We start from the raw sequence: 18268 nt of genomic DNA, 5'->3' as shown, positions 1-18268 counted from the left end.
ACCAGGCTGATATTTGAAGGGCAATCCTGCTGCTTCTGGAAGGCAGTGCTCTGCTAAGTGCCTTACTTAACTGCCTGAGAAACATCTGCTCCCTGCCCTGACTGTGCTTCTGAGAGGCATCATTGCTCTCATCATGCAGTCCCCAAAAAACCTTTAATATCTGGAGCGTCCCTCTGAATTCCTGAGTGTGCTGCTGACAGGATTCTGGAAGTCTAAATGGTGTGAGCTTGTCTGAGCTGTTAAATGGTTAATAGCCTTTGGAGGCATGATCCCTTTCCTCAAGAGAGCTTTGTTCAAGAGCTGAATGTGCCACTCCAGGTAGCAGAAGGACCCTGCCTGTTTGGGAACTCTTTACTCTGCAAGCAGAAATTGTGGGGGCTCCTTGTTTGTTTGCCTGCCTTGGCTCCATGCACTGCAATTGCTGGAACTCTGCCTCCCTGTGTTAAATCTGCTGTGGGATTGAGCAGAAGTTTGCTGGAACTCGGTGGGGATGGTGTTTTATCTTCCTGCCATTCCCATGCCTGTGACAATCTCTTATCAGTCTCCTCCAGGCTTAATGCCTGTGAGGAGCAAGTGGTGAGGAGAGCCTGGGTGACACCTTGGCCGTTCTGTGTAGTGTGAATGGCTGCAGGGGAATTGCTTGTTCCCTCTCCCTTAAGCAGATTTCACTTTGTGCCTGAAGGTATGGAAACTCTTGAGTGCTGCTTAAGAGCAAGCTCAGCAGCAGTTACCTTTGTGAAGGATCAGTGTTTTTAGTTGGCTGTCCAGCTGTGACATCAGTGGATAATAGAAAATGGGATTGGAAAGGTCCATAGGAAACCATCTAGGCCTAGGGAAAAGACTCCTTCCCTTGGCTGGTTATCCAGATCATGGCCACTTGCAAGGTATATGAAGGTACAAAGCCCACAGTGTTAGGAGTGGTTCTCAGGGCTGCTTTGTCACCTTTGGGATTGTAAAAGAAAAGGTGACATGCCAGATGGAAAGGGCTCGCAGGGTGCTGCTTGGATTATCCTGTAGCAGGGTATTAGTGAAAGAATCTGATTCACTTCAATTAGTGATATGTCAGTGTGTTTTGGCCAGAATACTCCTGACCTACAGATAACCCTTTGCCATGACACAGCTGGTGATGTACCGTGATGTGAGGAAAGGGTTCAAAGGGTTCAGCTGTTTAAGTAGCTGAAGGTTTCTGCTTAATGAATTGATCACTTTTCCTGAAAAGCACAGAAAAATTTTAATGACTTGTTAAATTTTAATGACTTGTTAGAGAGCTTTTTATACTTGGTTTTGTGTTTGCAGCACATTATCCACAACAGTAATGCACAATTGGAGACCTTTTAAGTCTCTCTTCTTTTAGTTTATCTGATGGTGTAGAGCAAGGAAGCAATGGATACAACCCCTTCTGCTGTATTTAATGCCTTTTCTTACTGTATTTTTTTATGTGTGGTAATGTCTTCCTACATACAGAGATAAATGCTTTATTTTTAATTATAGAAGGACATTTCTGGATTTCTGGGGATATATTTATTGCTCATTTATACCACCCCAAAGCAAGCAGAGAATATCTTTATGGGTAGAGTATGTACGTAGTGTTTGTGCTTCTGTTTCATTGCAGATTAGCAGTATTTCCTTATGCATTCTCCTAGTGATTCAGGGAACAAAGAGCAGAATTTTGGGGGGATGGTTCAGAGTAGAAATAAGAGCTGAAGCTGCTTTCTGCTGAAGGTACAATGAAGAATGGTTGGGAGATGACCCTTAGTTCATGAAAAGTTTTCCTTACTCAAGCAAAGGAGTCTAATGCTTGTTACAGTTTTGTTCCTTTGTGAGCTTGAAGGGGCCTCTTCCATCTCTGGAGATAAGGGTGGTCTTGTCTTTGCTGGTTTTGGGTGGGGCTTACTTGTCCTAGGGCTGGCTTGTGAATTAAGAACAAGAATTGAAGAGTGGAGCCTTAAGAGTGACTGGGGGGGTAAGGAGAAGATCCAGGTAACCTTGCTCTTGTGTAATAGGTTTGCCCTTCTTGAGAAAGAGGATTGCTGGTACTTGTTTTGAAGTGAGATAGGAGCTGCATTGTTTGTACTTGGGTTTTGCAAATCTGGGGGGAAGGTGGCAGTTGGCAAGTGTGACCTGGCCTGAACCTTCTTTGTGGGGTGTTTGCTCCCCCTGACTTTGTCTTGCACTGCATCTGCCCTGGTATTGAGGGAGTCCTGCAGATGTGGGTCCTCAGAGGTCTGTGCTGAGAGCTTGTGTGAACAGCAGAGCCTTTAGTGCCATTAGGATTCCTGTGGTGAATGCAAGACCTTGGTCCTGTGTCCTGCCAGGCAGAGGGAGCGAAGGAACAAAGATGTGCAAGTATTTTGTTCTGAGGAGTTTGTGTTGTAGCTCGTGCTGCTGCCTAGAACAGATCTGCAGAAGCACAGGTAAGCAGGATGGGGCCTTCTCTTTTCACTGATCCTTCCATTGGAGGCTGCTGGTCCTCAGATCAGCAGGGTTGTTCTTTATGAGAGACATGTCTGCATAACAAGGTTCAAGCAAACATTGCAGAGGCACAAAAGAGGTTTGCTTCTGGAATCTGTCAAGTTCATTGTTTTCAGAATTCTGTAGCATGGGGTGTTTCACTCAAAATCCTGGCCTCCTTTCCCTCTGCTGCTTTGTTTGCCCTCCCTTCCCTCAAGGTCCCATGGTAACGGTGCAGCAGTTCAAGGACAAGCCAGCTGAAGTGACCTTGGCCAGCGTGGCTGGGAAACCTCTGGCCAGGCTGCAGCAACTCAGTGACTTCTGTATCCAACAGCCAAACCCTTCTCCAGCCCGTGTCAGCTTGTTGTCCAAAAAACACTTCTTGTCCACATTGCCCCATCTGTGCCAGGGATTTGGTTTCCTTGGCACCAAAAATCTAATGTAGGGTAAGGGTTAGACTCACTCCAGCCTTCCAGGGTGATGATACAGAGCCCAGGCCTCTGTGGTAGTGCTGGTGTATCTTTGGAGCAGCTGGAATGTAGGATTTCACAATAGACCTAAAAATAACTGGGGCCCACAACATTTAGTTACTGTATGTTGATGTGAACGTGAGTCATCACAGGCTCTTCTGCTCAATTCTTCATGCTGCATCTTACATCCAGATTTTAGGCTGCTCTTACATCTAGTTTGTTCTCACTGTCCACACCAGTCACAAAGAGACAGAGACCAGATGGGGCAAGAATTGTGGAAGAGCTTCTCATGTCTTTGTAATTCTTCTTTGGAGTCCATGACTGCTCTTGATTATCTTTTTGTCATGCAGACTTTTGCTTTTGGTGCTGTGGTATGATACTTCATTTAACCTGTGTTAATTGTTAAAAGCCCTTACTTTGGAGGCAGAAGTGATCAAGGTAAAAAAGGAAAAGCGTGCACATAAAAAGGAAAACTTAAAAAAAAAGGAAATATTTGAGCTTGTGGGACTGGCAGCTGTTAGAGAAGAAGTGTTAATACCAGACTGGAAGAGGGCAGTGGAAGATCTTGTTGCATTTCTGATCTGCCAGTCATTGGATATGGGTATTATCTACTGCCAGAGCAAAGAATGATAGCATTTGTTTTGTTCTTGGATGGTCACTCTCTGCTCATCCTGATGAATTTCTGTATGTTTACATAAGATGCTGTAGTCTGAGTGAGCTTAGCCATGGCTACTCAAGCTCTGTTAAAAATATTTACAGTGACAACTGCATCAAGAGAACTCCCAGTATTTGAGTGAAAGTCAACACAGCGGAGTCCTGGTCCTGCTAAGCTGTGTAGTGGATTAGGAGTGGCTCTGAAATGTGCTCTCCTGTTAGCAGCACACAAAGACCTGGATGTTGCATACCATGCTTCTCATGTTAGCTTGTCCTGTACAGTGTCCAAAGAACGTATCACTGTTTCCCTGTATAAGCTCTTGCATATTGCTATCTGCACAGCTTAGCCCAAATTTCTGTTTGCTTGGTAAACATCTGTCCCTGACAGGATGGAGGCAGAGGGAACTTGGATAGAAAATGTGCTGGTGGTGTGCCAGATGTGGGAAAGCATGAAGCAGTGAAAGGGAATCCACTGCTTGCTTTTGCTCTTTAAAACACAGCTTTTGAGAAAGAAAATTGAGTGCAGGGGTTGTAGAGGAGGTTTGCTGCCTGGAAACAGACAAAAATTACTTTTTCTGAGTTAGAGGATATAAAACTTTCAGAAAGGAAGGACTAAATCAAGGGATTTGGATATGTTTGTGAAATATTTAGATCTGTTACAGAGCCAGAGAAGCTCTTTGAATGTTGTCATCTTATTTCAAATGAACCTAGTGTTGGGATGAGAGACTGACTTGATCAGGAATACAGATATCCTCAAGGAGGAAACTGCACTCACTTAAGGTAATTATAAGCAACCATGTTTGACACCTAAAACAGAGATTGTGAAATAATTGCTTTGGGAAACCAAAACAATCTGTCTGAAACCTGGGGCATCCAAGCTGTTGAGTAGTCACCATAGTGGGTGTTCTCTACTAAAAATGTCATTATCCCTCCCTTTTGAAAGCAGAGTCCTGCCAAATCAGTATACATACTCAACTGGGGAGGGAAGTGTCTATAAACAGCAAAAAGAGAAAGTGCATAGTTCTTCAGTTCACTTTTAATGAGTGAGTGAGTTAATATACTTGCTATAATATCATTTTCCTAGAGCTGGGAGGGGCTGGTTGTTGGGAGCTGGCAGGACACCATAGGGACAAGCTCATCCTGTTGTGACCCTTCCCCAAGCACCTGCTCACCCACTGGTGGGGCTGAGCACGGGGAAGGCTGGACCTGTGGTATCCTGGGTGGGTGTTCTTACAACCCTTGCCAAAGCAGGTGCCAAGTGCTGGAGTGAGTTACACAGTGTTTTAGTATCAGCTGGGAAAAAAATTCCAGGCAGCATTTGGTCTCTGGAAGTTGCAGATAAGGCCAGAGTGTGTGGCTGTGGCTGTGGCTGCTCTCTGTGGCCCCGTTCTGTGCTGCTGCCTGGAGGTGCTGGGAATTCCATGGTCTTGTGAAAGCACAGAGCCAGTATGTTTGTGACTGGAATGACACTGTGATCTGAGTCATTCTTCCTGTGAGGAAGGGTAATCTGCAGCCAGATTGCATGGGACCCAGAGGCATTCCTAAATCTTGGGCTATCTATCCTGCTGTGTGAAATTGTTAACCCTTAATGGAAGCCATGGGATAAGATTGCACTTACTTACTTTATCAAATCAGCAAATGTTACTGAAGAGCAGAGCTTAGCTCTGCAAATAGATGCATAGAATTCTGCAATAAAAGCTAATTCATTACTGTTTCTAATAAAATTTTGGTCTGTTATTTAGGAACTCAGCATGGATCCCATCTGTTTTTAGTATCCAGTTGTACGAGTAGAACCCTCAAATCTCTAGTAAAAATCTTAGCAGAGCTTAAGGAGACTAAAACTTTTATTAGCAGTTTTTATTAGCACATTAGTAGGCTTGGTGTCTAAGCTTGGCATGTGGTGATTATAGGCTGGGTGCATGTAGCAGGCTTTTGGAAATAGGGAGACAGATCCTAGGAAATTTTGAGAAGTTGCTTCTCTCCATAGCAATAAACACATAAAAAGTGTTTTTTACCTTTCACATGAGCTTTCCTAAGGGACTGTCATGTCCCCAGGACAGGACTCTACAGAATGAAGGTTGGGACTGATTTTTTGTGATTTTGGCACATAGGAAAAACATGGTTCAAAGAAGACTTGAATGAGGGTCATTTAGTGACTTGGTTGTTTGGCTTGCAGTAAGATTTGTGAAAGTGCTGATGCTGTCACATGTTTTACTGGTCAAGTCACCACTTCCTTTGGGACATAAACAATCTCAGTCCATTTGAAAGTCAGTCCAGACATGTCTTTTAACTGGTGCACAGGTGAATGGTGTGAGAATTTCTGAACCATGTTGCTGCTTGATATTTAATCATGGTGGTAACTGGGAGCAAAGGAATGACTTTATAACGATATCATGCAATAAAACAAAGTCTTCCTCTGAACTCACCACATATAGGGAGGTTAAATATTGCTTTCTGATGTTAACTGCTGTGAAACATTCATCAGTGCCCTGTGCTGTGCATAGTTACCATAACCATCATCATTATAAAGTAATAGATGCAACAATTCAGCAGGACTGGAGCCACCAAGGACAGGGTTGATCTCTCCATCTGTGTGTGGGAACCTGGCATTGCCCTTGTCCTGTCAATCCTAGACAGGCAACAGGAGCCATCTGGGAAAAGTGTGGTGAGGATTATGTGGCATGAGCATTATTAGCTGCTTCCCTGCCAGCCCTGTGTCCCACTTAATTAAGGAATTAATTCACAGCCTTCCCTGCATTGCAGGAAACAGATCTTCACAGCTCCAGTTTGACTTGTGACCCACGGGTGGAAGTTTGTTTTCTACTCTGTGTTGTCTAAATGTTCAACCTTCCTGGGACTGTGGCCTTGGGTGGGTGGGTCCTGGGGAGTTTTACTGTGGTGTTTGAGATGTGACTGCCCCCATGACACCACCATGCACAGGGCAATTGGGTGCACACCATGAATTGAAGGGCTGGTTTTGGTGAAGCATTGCCAGAGCACTTGTTTGCACACAGATCCAAGAAAGGTTTACGTGGAGACTTTTCCTGTGAGTTGTGCATGACCTTTTAGAGACTTGATTTTTTTTCCACATTCCAGGCTGTTCTGTGTGAGTTCTGGAAGGAGTTTCCTCCCTTCATCATCTTTCTGTGGGATTTTGATTGATCTTTGAGTAGTTTCAGTAGTAACACAATGGTGCCTTTACCCTGCTTCTGTCTCTTGTGTAGTTTCTGGTTCAGCTTTTATGTAAACTTTGAATAAGCTGTGTGTGCTGTTGCAGTCTTGAGTCTGTAATAACTGAATTTGGGAATCAGCCTGGTGGTTTTCAAGCTGCAGGGAGCTGGCTGCAGACAGCTGGGATGAAAGCTTTGTGTCACAAGGGGAGAGCTGGGAGAGCATCTCTGCTTCTGGAAACCTGCAAGACTCTTTCAGAATAAGATCCCTGAAGTCTTGCAGTGTATTTATAGGATGTAATGTTCAGAGAATGTTACAGTATCCTCTGCAGCAGAAGTGCTGGTTTCGGGTTTCCTGAGCCTGGTAAACAGCTCTGGGCTCCCGTGGTATGTGTGCTGCTCACAGAGCTGGGCTGATCTGCTATGGTGATAGGGTTTGTTTGGGTTTTTCAGAAACTCTGGGTGTGAAAAATCTTTTAAGTCCCAGATTATTACATCTTGATCAGTTCATTAATCTAGGCTGGGACCTTAATGTTCAAAAAGATTCTGACACGTTTATAGTTCCCCATACACAAGAGGGTCCCTCACCAACAGCCATACTTTTAAATGAAAATTGAGGTGTACTGCAAAACCCTATCAGTTCCTGATAATCTGTAACGGGAAACAGCTCTTTGTAGTGAATATTGTGATTTTGAGAAGGTTGGTGAAAAGCCAGTGGTAGAAATCAAGTCTTTGGAAGAAGTGGAAAATTTCAAGATACTGAAGTAAGTAGGATCGCTTCCCTTTTTATTGAAGCAACTCTAAAAACTTACACTTATTTCCACCATGCAAAAAGAAGGAAAACAAAATGTATGGGAAAAAAAGGAAAATGAAATATACTGATCTGATGTGAAAAATGTAAATCTAATCCTTGCTAAAGCTTACCCTTGCTGGTAGCATTTCTAGTGTGGGGTGTGTGGCTGGGATATGCTTGGCTGGTGTTCTGTCCTTGCTTTGCCACTGACACACTTTGTGCCCATGGGCAGCTGCTCTCCATCCTGGCATTTCAGAGTTGGGCAGTGAAAGGGGTGGGATTTGCCTCTGAACCTGGATCTCAGAGCACTGTGTCAGCTTCTTTTTCCATGATGGGGTTTCTGGTAGTTTTTTAAGAAGGTCCTGATTTTTGACAGTGGAAGTGTGTGGCCTTTTATAAAGTGGTAATATTTATAAAGTTACAAAGTTAAAGACAGCAAGGATCAGGGAGAGGTTTGGGGAGTGTCAGCAGTGACAGATGTGATGTTAAGGCCCATTTTCTCAGCCTTTTGGCTGACATATTAGTGACAGTACTTAAGAAGCTTTTTTTTTTTTTCTTGCTATTCCAATTCTGTATAAAAGTGAACCACTGCTGGACAAGTGTCTGAAAAGAAGGAACATTTCTAGAAATACCTTTTGTTTTCTGACTGGAAATGAGAAACTGTCTAAATATTTTGAGTCTTTAAATAGCCACTGTCCGAAGGACACCATAGCCTTGAAGTCTCCTTGATATTTGTACTGTTTTTTATGTTTGCCCAGTGCTCTTTTCACCCTTTCATAACCTGCATGAAACTTGCATCTGGTGAAGGCATTTCTCAGTGGTCCTTCCCAGCTGCCTGCAGCCTCCCCCTGCACACTGGCCATGTTGTGCTGGACTAAAACTGCAGCAAGAGACTCCTTCCTCTAGTTTACACTGTGGCATGAAAAATGTAGGGTAGGTGTGATAATGCTCCCAAAATGTGAGTTTTTCAGCTGTCCCTGAGGAGGCTGCCTTTACACAACACCTGCCTGGTCATTCCTGAGTCCAGCATAGACCAGGTTGTCAGAGCAAGAGCCCAGGCACTGCAAACTTTCATTTATGCAAATTACATTAAACGTCCAAGCTTAAAATAGCATTGAATTTATAATATAAATAAATCAGCGTTTCTTGTGGATTTGTTGGGGCAGGAGTATTTGCTTCAGGCATACAGCTGACCTTTTACTTTCCTGTTCCATTTCAGGAGGTGCATACCTGAGCCTGCCTTCCTGAAACCAGTCGAGATAACATGTTTCTTGGCTGGTGTTGCAATTCCAGTTTGCCAGTGGCTAAATTTGTTCTTTTTATTTTTCTAACAGTTCTTAATAGATAATGCTCATGGCAGAGGAAAAATATTTGTCTGGTCCAGTATCTCTGTCTTCAGGATGGAAGTATTATTTTTAAAAGGTGATGAATCAAACAGTGAGGGGACATTCTCATTGCATTAAAGTGTTTGATTTAAGTTCAGCACAAAGCTCCCTGCTGTACTTTGTGATCTGTGGGCAATAGAACATCCCTCCACAGCCCTGAGCCTGCTGCTGCAGGAGGATTTCAGGGAAGGAAGATGAACCAGGTAACAAAGAAAATGACCTGCCCTAAATCTGGCTCTTAAAATGAGCTGTCTCTGGGATTAGTACCCTCAGGCTGCTGCTGGGATTAATTTTGTAGGTAGGAATTGTGAGATGCTAAAACTTCTCACTGGTGAGGAGATGTGGTCTCCTCGCCAGTCCTACACACGTTTACGCCCTGTAGAATAGAAATGTTTTGGTTTCTGTTGCCTGCCCCTTTGCTCCAACACGCAATGCATATAATCTGATTCTCTGAATGAACCTTTGTTTGGGGAAATACTGTTAGTTTTGGCTCTTGGAGAGCTGAGCTGACAGGCCCAACTCCCCAACAAAACAGATTGGAGATGACAAAACAAATTAAAACCACGCCTTTGAAAAAAAAATGCTGGGGAGAAGCCAGAAAGTTCCTTTTCTGTGTGGCTGAAAAAGCTAATCTATTTAGCTACTGTAGTATCAAGTCTGAAATTTGTCCTCTACTTAAATTAAGAGCCTCATTGCCATTACCTGTAATAAAATAAAATTCTTACTCTACCTCAAAAAATTGCATGATCGTGTACAGGAAGGAACTGAGGGGAGGCACAGAGGAAGTGGGTTGTTAGGCTGGAGCTAGTAAGGCAAAATAAAGTTGTTTTAGTACAAGGGCAGGGGGAATCCATTACCTAAACAGGAAAACACAGGGCATTTCTGTAACTTGTTCCCATAAAGTGAATTGACAAAATTCAGATTTGAATACAAAATAATTTGTTTACAACCATAGTACATTTGACTCCTGTGATCTGTAAAAGTGATTCCTGCAGACATGCAGTAGCTGCTTTTGGCTGACATATTAGTGACAGTACTTAAGAAGCCTTTTTTCTTTTCTTGCTATTCCAATTCTGCATAAAAGTGAACCACTGTTGGACAAGTGTCTGAAAAGAAGGAACATGGTTTACCAGCCTATCTGCTGGGCTTGCTGGGAATACATATTTGGGCAGTAGGACAGGCCTGTGGAATTTCAACCACAGTGCTTGGAGCTTTGTGTTTAAATTCCATGTACCACAGATCTTGGCCAGGTGCTCTCTGAGGAGAAGAGAAAAAATAACACCTCCTGAGCTAGGGATCCAAATGTAGCCAAAGATTTTCCTTGTCTCTGCATATCAAAAAAGTGTAATATGAGAGGGTGGAAATGGGGGGTTTATGTGCAAAGCACAGTAGTACATAAAAAAAAAAAAAAGAAAAAAATCTATGTCCTACTTCTACTGTGTCACTCACACACTTTGTAGCCACGGGCATGTAATTCACTCTTTATTTTAAGCAGGAGATCCTGTATTCTGTTTTCAGAGTGTATTTGAAAAACTTCTTACTTGATGCAGCATTTAGTTCACTACAACCCTAAGATTGCTTCCCAGCTGCAATTCCTGCTCAGCGACTTTTACACGTCATGGTGTGGAGAATGAACTTACATTTTTCTGAACAGGAAAAGGGGATTTCTCAGGCTGATGTTTACAGCAAAGTCTTCCCTATTGCCTGCTGTTAGAAAAGGATTCAAACATAAGGCTGTGGTACTGTTGTGAGCATTTCTGAGGGAGATAAAAAAATCGGGAACTGCAAGTTGAATCAGAAACAGCTAAATAAAGCATTTCAGCTGTGTAAAACCCATAAGCTCTACCATGCTGTACCATATAGTTTCTATTTAATTGACATGTATTCAAACTACCTGTTAAGCGAGGATATATGGAATTTATGTTAATGTTTTAAAGTCTGCTTCTCTGCCCCTTCAGTGCTCTTTGTAGAAACCAGTTTCAAAAAATGCTGGCGTTTCTTGATGCTAGTAAGTAATGAAAAACCCCTAAATTTCTTCTGGGTTTGCATGCAGATAAATGTCCCTTTCTGCCCAAATCCAGAGGGTGCTTGTGTTGTGGTTTTATGCTGACTGCAGTCCATAGTAAAATCCTCTGATTAAGGGAGGAGAACAGGGGATTCTTCTGTTGTGAGTCACCTCATCTCAAAGCTCGATCTTGCTTCTACAGATGTTGGAAGGAGTTTTGCATTGAGTTCATTAATTGAATGTTGTTTCAGTGCTAGGGAGGGCTACTACTGGTTTAAATTTTGCAACAGTGAATGGCATCTCATGTGTATCTGTTAAGAAAGAGGGTCACGCCTTTGCCTTATCTGTACCGAGTCCAAAGCATCACTAAAATGCCCTGTGAGATCATTAACGAAGTGTTATTAACCTGGAACAAAACAATGAGGTTCTCAGAGGCAAAACTTTGCTTGTAAATGGATACTCTTCAGGGTACTGTTAGAATACAAACCTGCTCCCTAATTACATTTCAGTTGATTGAAGAAAAATTTAGAAATCAAAGGTGTTGAAGGGAATCAGGTCACACTCACAGACACAGTGGATATCTGTTTCTTGTACTTTGCTGCAAATTTTGTGATGTTTGAAGGTTTCTAATTGTTTTAAAACACAGCTGCTTTCACTGGAGTTTTAGAAATGGAGAGTTGTGAGAGATCAGTGCCCTGTTATCTGTCTGCCTGCTTGGATCTCAGTTGCCTGAGGTGTAGTTCCTGAGCTGGGAAAATGCATGTAGAAAACCTTGGCAATGGACTGCAGCCTCTCTTGCTGTATCCGGGACTCACTGGTGGAAGTGGCAGCCTTGGGTGCCTGCAGCCTCTCCTGTGACAGCGTCCAAGGGCATTTCCAGCTCTGTTGGCTGTTGAGCTGGAGCTCTTTTGGCTGGTTTGCTGTTGATCAAATCCCTTGATGAGGACATTTGGACTCGGGAGGTGGAGATTTCTACATGGGAGACTGAGCTGAGCTGCTGGAATGCATTGCAAGTCACCCATCAGATGGGTTTTCAGCTGCTTTGATTTGATCTGTGTGTGATAGTGAAGAGAATATGAAAGTCACCTATTCTTCCAGCATCACGTACATGAGCTGAGCTGCTGGCAGCAGCATTCCTTGCAGGATGCACCCAGAACCTTGGCTCCCTGTGCTGCTCAGCTTGGGCACCCTGTGTGCAGCACCAGCGTTGCCACAAGCTGTGGGGGCAGCTGTCCTGGCTGGCACTGTTGGGTTCAGGTCTCCCTTGGGATGTTCTCCTGCTCCTCTTGCTGGGAGCAGCTGTTGGCCAGGGGGCCAGGCCCACAGGGGTGCTCTTGGGTTGTGCTGCAGGTACATGGTGAGCATCCACCTGTTGGGAAGTTGCTCCACATTTGCTGTAGGAGTTGGCGTGATCGTACAGAACTGGCAGGAGCAGCAGCCAGATGGTCTCTCCAGCTGTTTGGGTTTTTTCCTTGTTGTTTTGCTGATTTAAAATCTGAAGACTGCTTTCAGTTAGGCAGCTGCTCTCAAGTCACAGTGCTGTTCAAAGTAATTGACTTTACATTGACTTTGGAATTTGGAGTAGTGTCTAAATATTGTTGTCAGCTTCATGCTGATTGCTCTCCACTGAGGCTGAAGTCATTTCACTTATGACCTCGAGCTGGACTTGTGTTTTGCTCCCATGGGAACTAAAAATAATAATTATTTTAAGAATAGGTTCTTAATCACTTCCTTCTTTTGATGTACTAGTCTTGTTTAGTATTTTCTAAGAATGTAATTGAAAATATTTTAAACTATTTGTGTTTTAATTCCAGTTTTAATTAGCTCTTTGAAGATGCAAGGAGCGTACCAGACTCGATTGCAGTTCCTTTTAGTCTTTTTATAGAAAAGCATTTGCTCTTGTTATTCTGAGTGCAGATTATTAGAGTTTTGTTGCTTTGGCAAACTGTCGAGTCACACAGAGCTGTGAAGAGATGAACATTAAGTTGACAGATTTCTTAGTCAAAGGCATGTGGGCACTTTGTCAGTGCTGGTGATGCATCAGCACGTTAATCTCCTGTCTCCAGACTGTTAATGTAGAGATGAGAAACAGGAAAAGGTGTGATTTAGTCTGGGTTTGGAAGACAAAGTGTGCAGTGGTTCCGAGGCAGAGCTGGCTGTGCAGTGAACACCAATGGTGTTGGGTTGTTTGCAGTGATGGGAGAAATATTAAATTGGTGGAAATCCACTCTCTGCCCTGACACATGGGCTGGGTAACAGTGAGATGAACTAGCTGGAGATCTTTCCATTATCTAAAAGTCTTGAAATTTAGAAGTGGAGTCTTGGGAGATATATTTCAAAGAGTAGAGTATAGATGCACTACTGAAAATAAATAATCCAGAAGGATTTCCTAAATATCTGTGACCATACAGATGGCGCTGAGTGTCTTAAAGCCCAGTGACAGCAAAAGCACATTAACAATGATTTTTTTATTTCTTGCCAATAGTTGTCATAGTTTGCTCTCACTCCCAGTCAGTGAAGTTGCTTGCTCCAGCAAATCTGCTTGTCTTGGGGGTGCTCATGTTCTATTTTGGGTACACTTTTTTTTTTTAAGTCAAGCACCAGTGTTCCAGAGGCTGCAGCAGAGCCTTGTAGCATGGTCCAGTGTCCAGCCTAACCTCCAAAGGGGCAGCTGGGCATGGACAGGGCTCACAACTTGGTCACTTGCTTGTTCTCTTACTGCTGGGAATTACCCTTTGAGTGCAGTTCCTACCTGGTCTCTGCATCTGCTTCCTTGTGCATACAAGAACATTACAGTTTATTTTTAAAGAAGACAAGGAGGGGAAAGAAAAATCAGGCAACAACTCATCTACCAGTGCATTGCTACAACCTGTTGCCACAACTGACGTTTTATATAGTAGTAAAATTGAAAGAGCAGAGCTGGTTTTCTTTACCTGTCTTTTGGCTGAAGCCTGGCATTTGCTGCTCTGTTACTGTCATAGTTGTGGGACTACCTGAGTGTGAGAGCAGTTGTGGTGTCAGCAAGGGAGGAAAGAAATGGTGAGCCAAATATGTGAAAAAATGTTAGTTTAATATCCTGTTATTGGCAGCTCTGGCATTCTGGTTGCTTTTGTTAAAGCTGAGGACTTTTCACTTGTTTTTAGTCTTGCAAGTTTTATTAAAAGATTTCTTTAAAAAAGAGCTGCTGTTGGGAGGTTTTCCAGACCAAATAGGAAACTGGGAATTATCAGTTCTCCACCCTCAGGCTCTATGCATGGGCTTTGGTGAGCCAAGGGAAGTGCCTTGCACTTCTGTAGGATGTATTTCCTATTTCCACAGCTGTTTTAAAAACTAATGTGAAATGAGCTTTTAAGGAGAAATAATTCCCCTCTGAGTTCATTTGTACTGAATGTGTGAGGCAAATGGCCTGTGCCAGGGCACTGTCTGTGCTGGTTTTTTTGCTGCCATTGCCACTGCAGGTCATGGCAGAGGCCATTCCTGACTGACCACACGCTCAGGGGATCTCTCTGAGGGCACAGTGTTTGTAGGTGACATTGCTCCTGCCATTCCTTCATGCCCAGCACCACTTGACCTGATGCTCGTAGTGTGTCAAGGTGAACCTGTTTCTTTCCTTCTTGTGTGGGTTGCAGTTGGTATTGCTGGTCCAATTCCCTCGTAGCAAAGTTGCACAAACAGCATAGGAGACATAAACTAGCAAGATGTGGGGCTAAACCCCCCCAAAACGAGAGAGAACCTGGGATAGGCACAGTTCCTATACTTTAATCTCTGGTTTAGAATTTACTGTGTTATGAGTATTTCCTACTTCTCTGCCCTGTCAGTAGTATGGATTAATGATTCATAAAGGTGTGTTTTAAGGGCTGGGTAGTTTGTGTTTATACAGTGCTTACTATAGTCCCTGCTATTTCTTCCTTTTTACTTTCATTTCCCTTCTGCCTCCCAGGAGCATTCATACATAAACCATTTCTTTTTCCAGCCTTGCCATTCCTCAGAGAAAAGTTACTCTTTCTAGCCTGTTGGTATTCCTTTGTGCCCAGCTCTGATTACAAGCAGTGTAGAATTGATGGGTTATATTTTTTCTTAGGCCAGAACTGGCATTTCATTCCTCCTTTCCACTGTTACCAGCCTGGAAAATTGAATGGAACCGTATCTGACCAAGCATGCAGAAGTTTCTGAATTTTAAATAATCTCAATCACAGTTGGTGGAAGCTCATAGGTGGGGATTAGAAAAGGTGTGATATTGGCAAAGAGTAAAGTGTGGGTGAAATGAATTTCATTCCTGCTGAAGTTGGTGAGACCAGTTGTGACAGTTTTTAGTTCTTAAGGAGGACACTTGAAGCCTTGTGAGCTGTGGCCAAGCATGGCTTGTTGTTTCATCTGTGAACAGTTTGGCTGGTTTAGGGGGATGCTTTGTCTTGAAAGGAAGGGAGAGAGAAAAACTGAAAGCAGAATAACTTGTGTCTGTTTTGTTGCAGCGGAAGGTTGGTTTCACCAAAATGGAAAAATTTTAAGGGATTGAAGCTTCAGTGGAGAGATAAAATCCGTCTCAATAACGCCATCTGGAGGGCCTGGTACATGCAGTGTAAGTACCGTGCTGGGGGCGGGTCTTCCCTGAGACACCGGTGAGAACCAGAGAACTGAAATTATTGTCGAGCGAAAATCTCGGGAATCTGCTCAAGGTCTGATGTTCCAGAGGCAATGCCGTTGGATCAGGGCTTTCCTGGGTGTGGCCACACTGATGATGTGCCGAGTGCTCCAAGCACAGCCCGAGATCTCCCTGTTTGGTGTTGTTCACTGGGAGGGAATCCTGGCTAGGCTCCCTGTCACACCTGGCCGCTGAAGTGACAGCTCTGTTGTTGTTTCAGACCTGGAGAAGCGCAAGAACCCCGTGTGCCACTTTGTGACCCCTCTGGACGGCTCCGTGGATGTCGACGAGCACCGGCGGCCAGAGGTGTGTGAAACCCTGAGCTCTGAAGTTTGTAACAGGATTTTCTGGTCTGCTGGGAACAAGAGTAGAATAGCCAATCTGTGCTCTGTTTTTATTTAGAAGGAACCATTAAAAGCAGAGTGAACCCGGTTCTGTGAGTTCATCACATTAGGATGATCAAGGTGCAACCAGCAGGACATTTGTTATCTGTGTAACTTACGTTAATATTGTAGTTTAATGAATCATAAGTCATAGAAGTGCTATTTGAATAGTTAAGGTTTTGACAGCCACTGCTGTCTTCTGACTGGGAGTCGGTGGGAAGTCAGAGTGATGACTGTTTTCAGGATTGAGTCTAAGTGACCCTGGGAGAGTTTTCTGTATTTTATGTAATTGGAGAGATGTGGTTTCAAGAGAATAAGCAATTTCTTTCTTTCTGTCGAGGTAGTTTCACAGACAGATTAAATATGAGTTTGTGTTCTTTCATTTTTGTGCTCCTGTAAACATAAATGAAAACTAACATCTGCCCTCTGGCTCCTTGCAGAAAACCAGTGAGGCCCTTGATGTGGCAATATGTGGCTCTCTCTATACTGCATAACTCTAGAGTAATTTATAACTCAGAGGAGTTCCAGATGAGTTTGTGGAACTGTCTCAGGTTTTTGAAAGAACAGTGTTGATGTTTGTGTTGAAAGTGACCCTCAAACACAAAGTTAAGGCTCTCATTAGTCTGCTCTCCCCAACTTACACACTGCTTTCTGTGATACATTGAAGACCCATATCATGTGATCCTTTTGTTGCCATCAGTGTGTGGCCTGCAAGGTCCCCCCTGAGCTGGACATCGGAATTTTATTGCTTTGTGTCATTCGTAGCAGCTTTTGCTTATGTGTGTCTGCATGTGACCTTGTGAAATTCACAGGATATTGTATGCTTTATACATTATATTTCAGTAAATTAATTTTAAAGGGGGTTTTTTTTGCCATTTCTTAACTCTTGGTTATGGTTGAGCTGCTGTGGGAGATGCTGACAATGCAGTCACATGTCACCTCGTGTTTGGTTTTTGTGGGAAAAATGAAGTTAGTACTGTCAGATTTGCTCTGTGATAGCTGAACTCTGGGACAGTGTGGGCTGCTGATACATGAGCTCAAAGAGAATTAGCATGCTTTCTTTTGCATTTTTTATGCCTGAATATTTGCTTGGAAATGTATTGAATATTCAGCCCTTATGTGATTCTGTGTAATTCATGGTATGTGTTTGTGTTCTCAGGCCATTGCAACAGAAGGGAAATACTGGAAACGAAGAATTGAAATAGTCATTAGGGAATACCACAAGTGGAGAACATACTTCAAGAAAAGGGTCTGTTGGTTTACATAGTGAAAGTAGTTTGCTTGAGCTTGCTCAGTATGTTGTTGCTTTTTGAGTTTTTCTATCACTTTTTCTGGCATGCAAGAATACTTAAAACAGATGATAAGCTGGTACAGACATGCTCATCTGATTAGTTCCACTTAACTAAAAATTATTGTGCTAGGACTGATTGTGCATGATTGGGTCTTAAAAGTTTTGCAAAATCAGGTCTTCCTCTGGCACATAGAGCCTATTCTGACTTCACTATCTTTTGTGTTCTCCTTTTGCAGTTACAGAAACACAAAGATGAAGATCTTTCAAGTTTGGTCAGGGTAGGTAACACCTCTGAGAAGTGGCAACATTTATGCTTGTAGAACCCACAGTAGATAACAAAGCTGTAACGTGCAGTAGCTTGCTTTGATTAAAATCTAAATACAAGCATCTTGCTTAAGCTTTAATTAAGGTTAGACACCTTAATGTTCTGTGCCTCAGAGAGCAATGTGAGATTTGTAGCTTGAATTGGATGGAGGAGACGTTGAATGTAAAATGCTGTGGCAGAAGAAATGGGAATCAGCATTGCATGCCCAGAGAGATCGATCTCTTTGAGGGATGGCACATGGTTTCATCTTGTTACTGAGTTGTAACTGGCACTGCTGCTTTGCTTGTGTAACTGGATCTGTGAAGATGTGGGAGCTGTGTTTTGCAGATCTTCCTGCTGTGCCCACAGCTCAGGCAGATAATATGCCATGATCCTATAAAAGGACAGAATGGTTAAAGGAACAGTGGTATCACCATTTAGTATGTCCCCTTAAACTGTCAAACCTATTTTGGGTATATAAACCAATGATCAGAAGCACTGTTCTGTTGTTTTTGCAAGGCAGTGCAGTTTAACTCAGCCTGTAGTGAGGGATGGGTAAGCCAAGTCACACTGTGTTGTATTTTTCATGGGCAAAAGGTGTCTTGTGCAAACTCGGAGTACAATTACACTTCACTGTGACTCAGAGTTTCAGATACATCTCACAAGACAAGAGTTGTTTTTTGCATTCTTGCTAGTTGTATTATTATTTTTAATCTTTAT

General features: G+C 43.1%; 1 protein-coding gene across 1 annotated transcript in view; it reads left to right on the top strand.

Annotated features, from left to right (window-relative positions):
* Positions 1-18268, top strand: part of MLXIP (MLX interacting protein) — a 41639-nt gene that overhangs the window by 7112 nt on the left and 16259 nt on the right. The window contains exons 2-5 of the mRNA XM_021544576.4: positions 15401-15507; positions 15791-15876; positions 17113-17202; positions 17481-17522. Coding sequence (XP_021400251.3) covers positions 15401-15507; positions 15791-15876; positions 17113-17202; positions 17481-17522 — 325 coding nt within the window. The remainder of the gene's footprint in view (positions 1-15400; positions 15508-15790; positions 15877-17112; positions 17203-17480; positions 17523-18268) is intronic.

Source organism: Lonchura striata, chromosome 15 (assembly GCF_050655825.1).
Source record: "Lonchura striata isolate lonStrDom1 chromosome 15, ASM5065582v1, whole genome shotgun sequence".
NCBI classification, from domain to species: Eukaryota; Metazoa; Chordata; class Aves; order Passeriformes; family Estrildidae; genus Lonchura; species Lonchura striata.
Note: the sequence above shows the minus strand (reverse complement) of the source record. Positions and strands in the feature narration are given on the sequence as shown.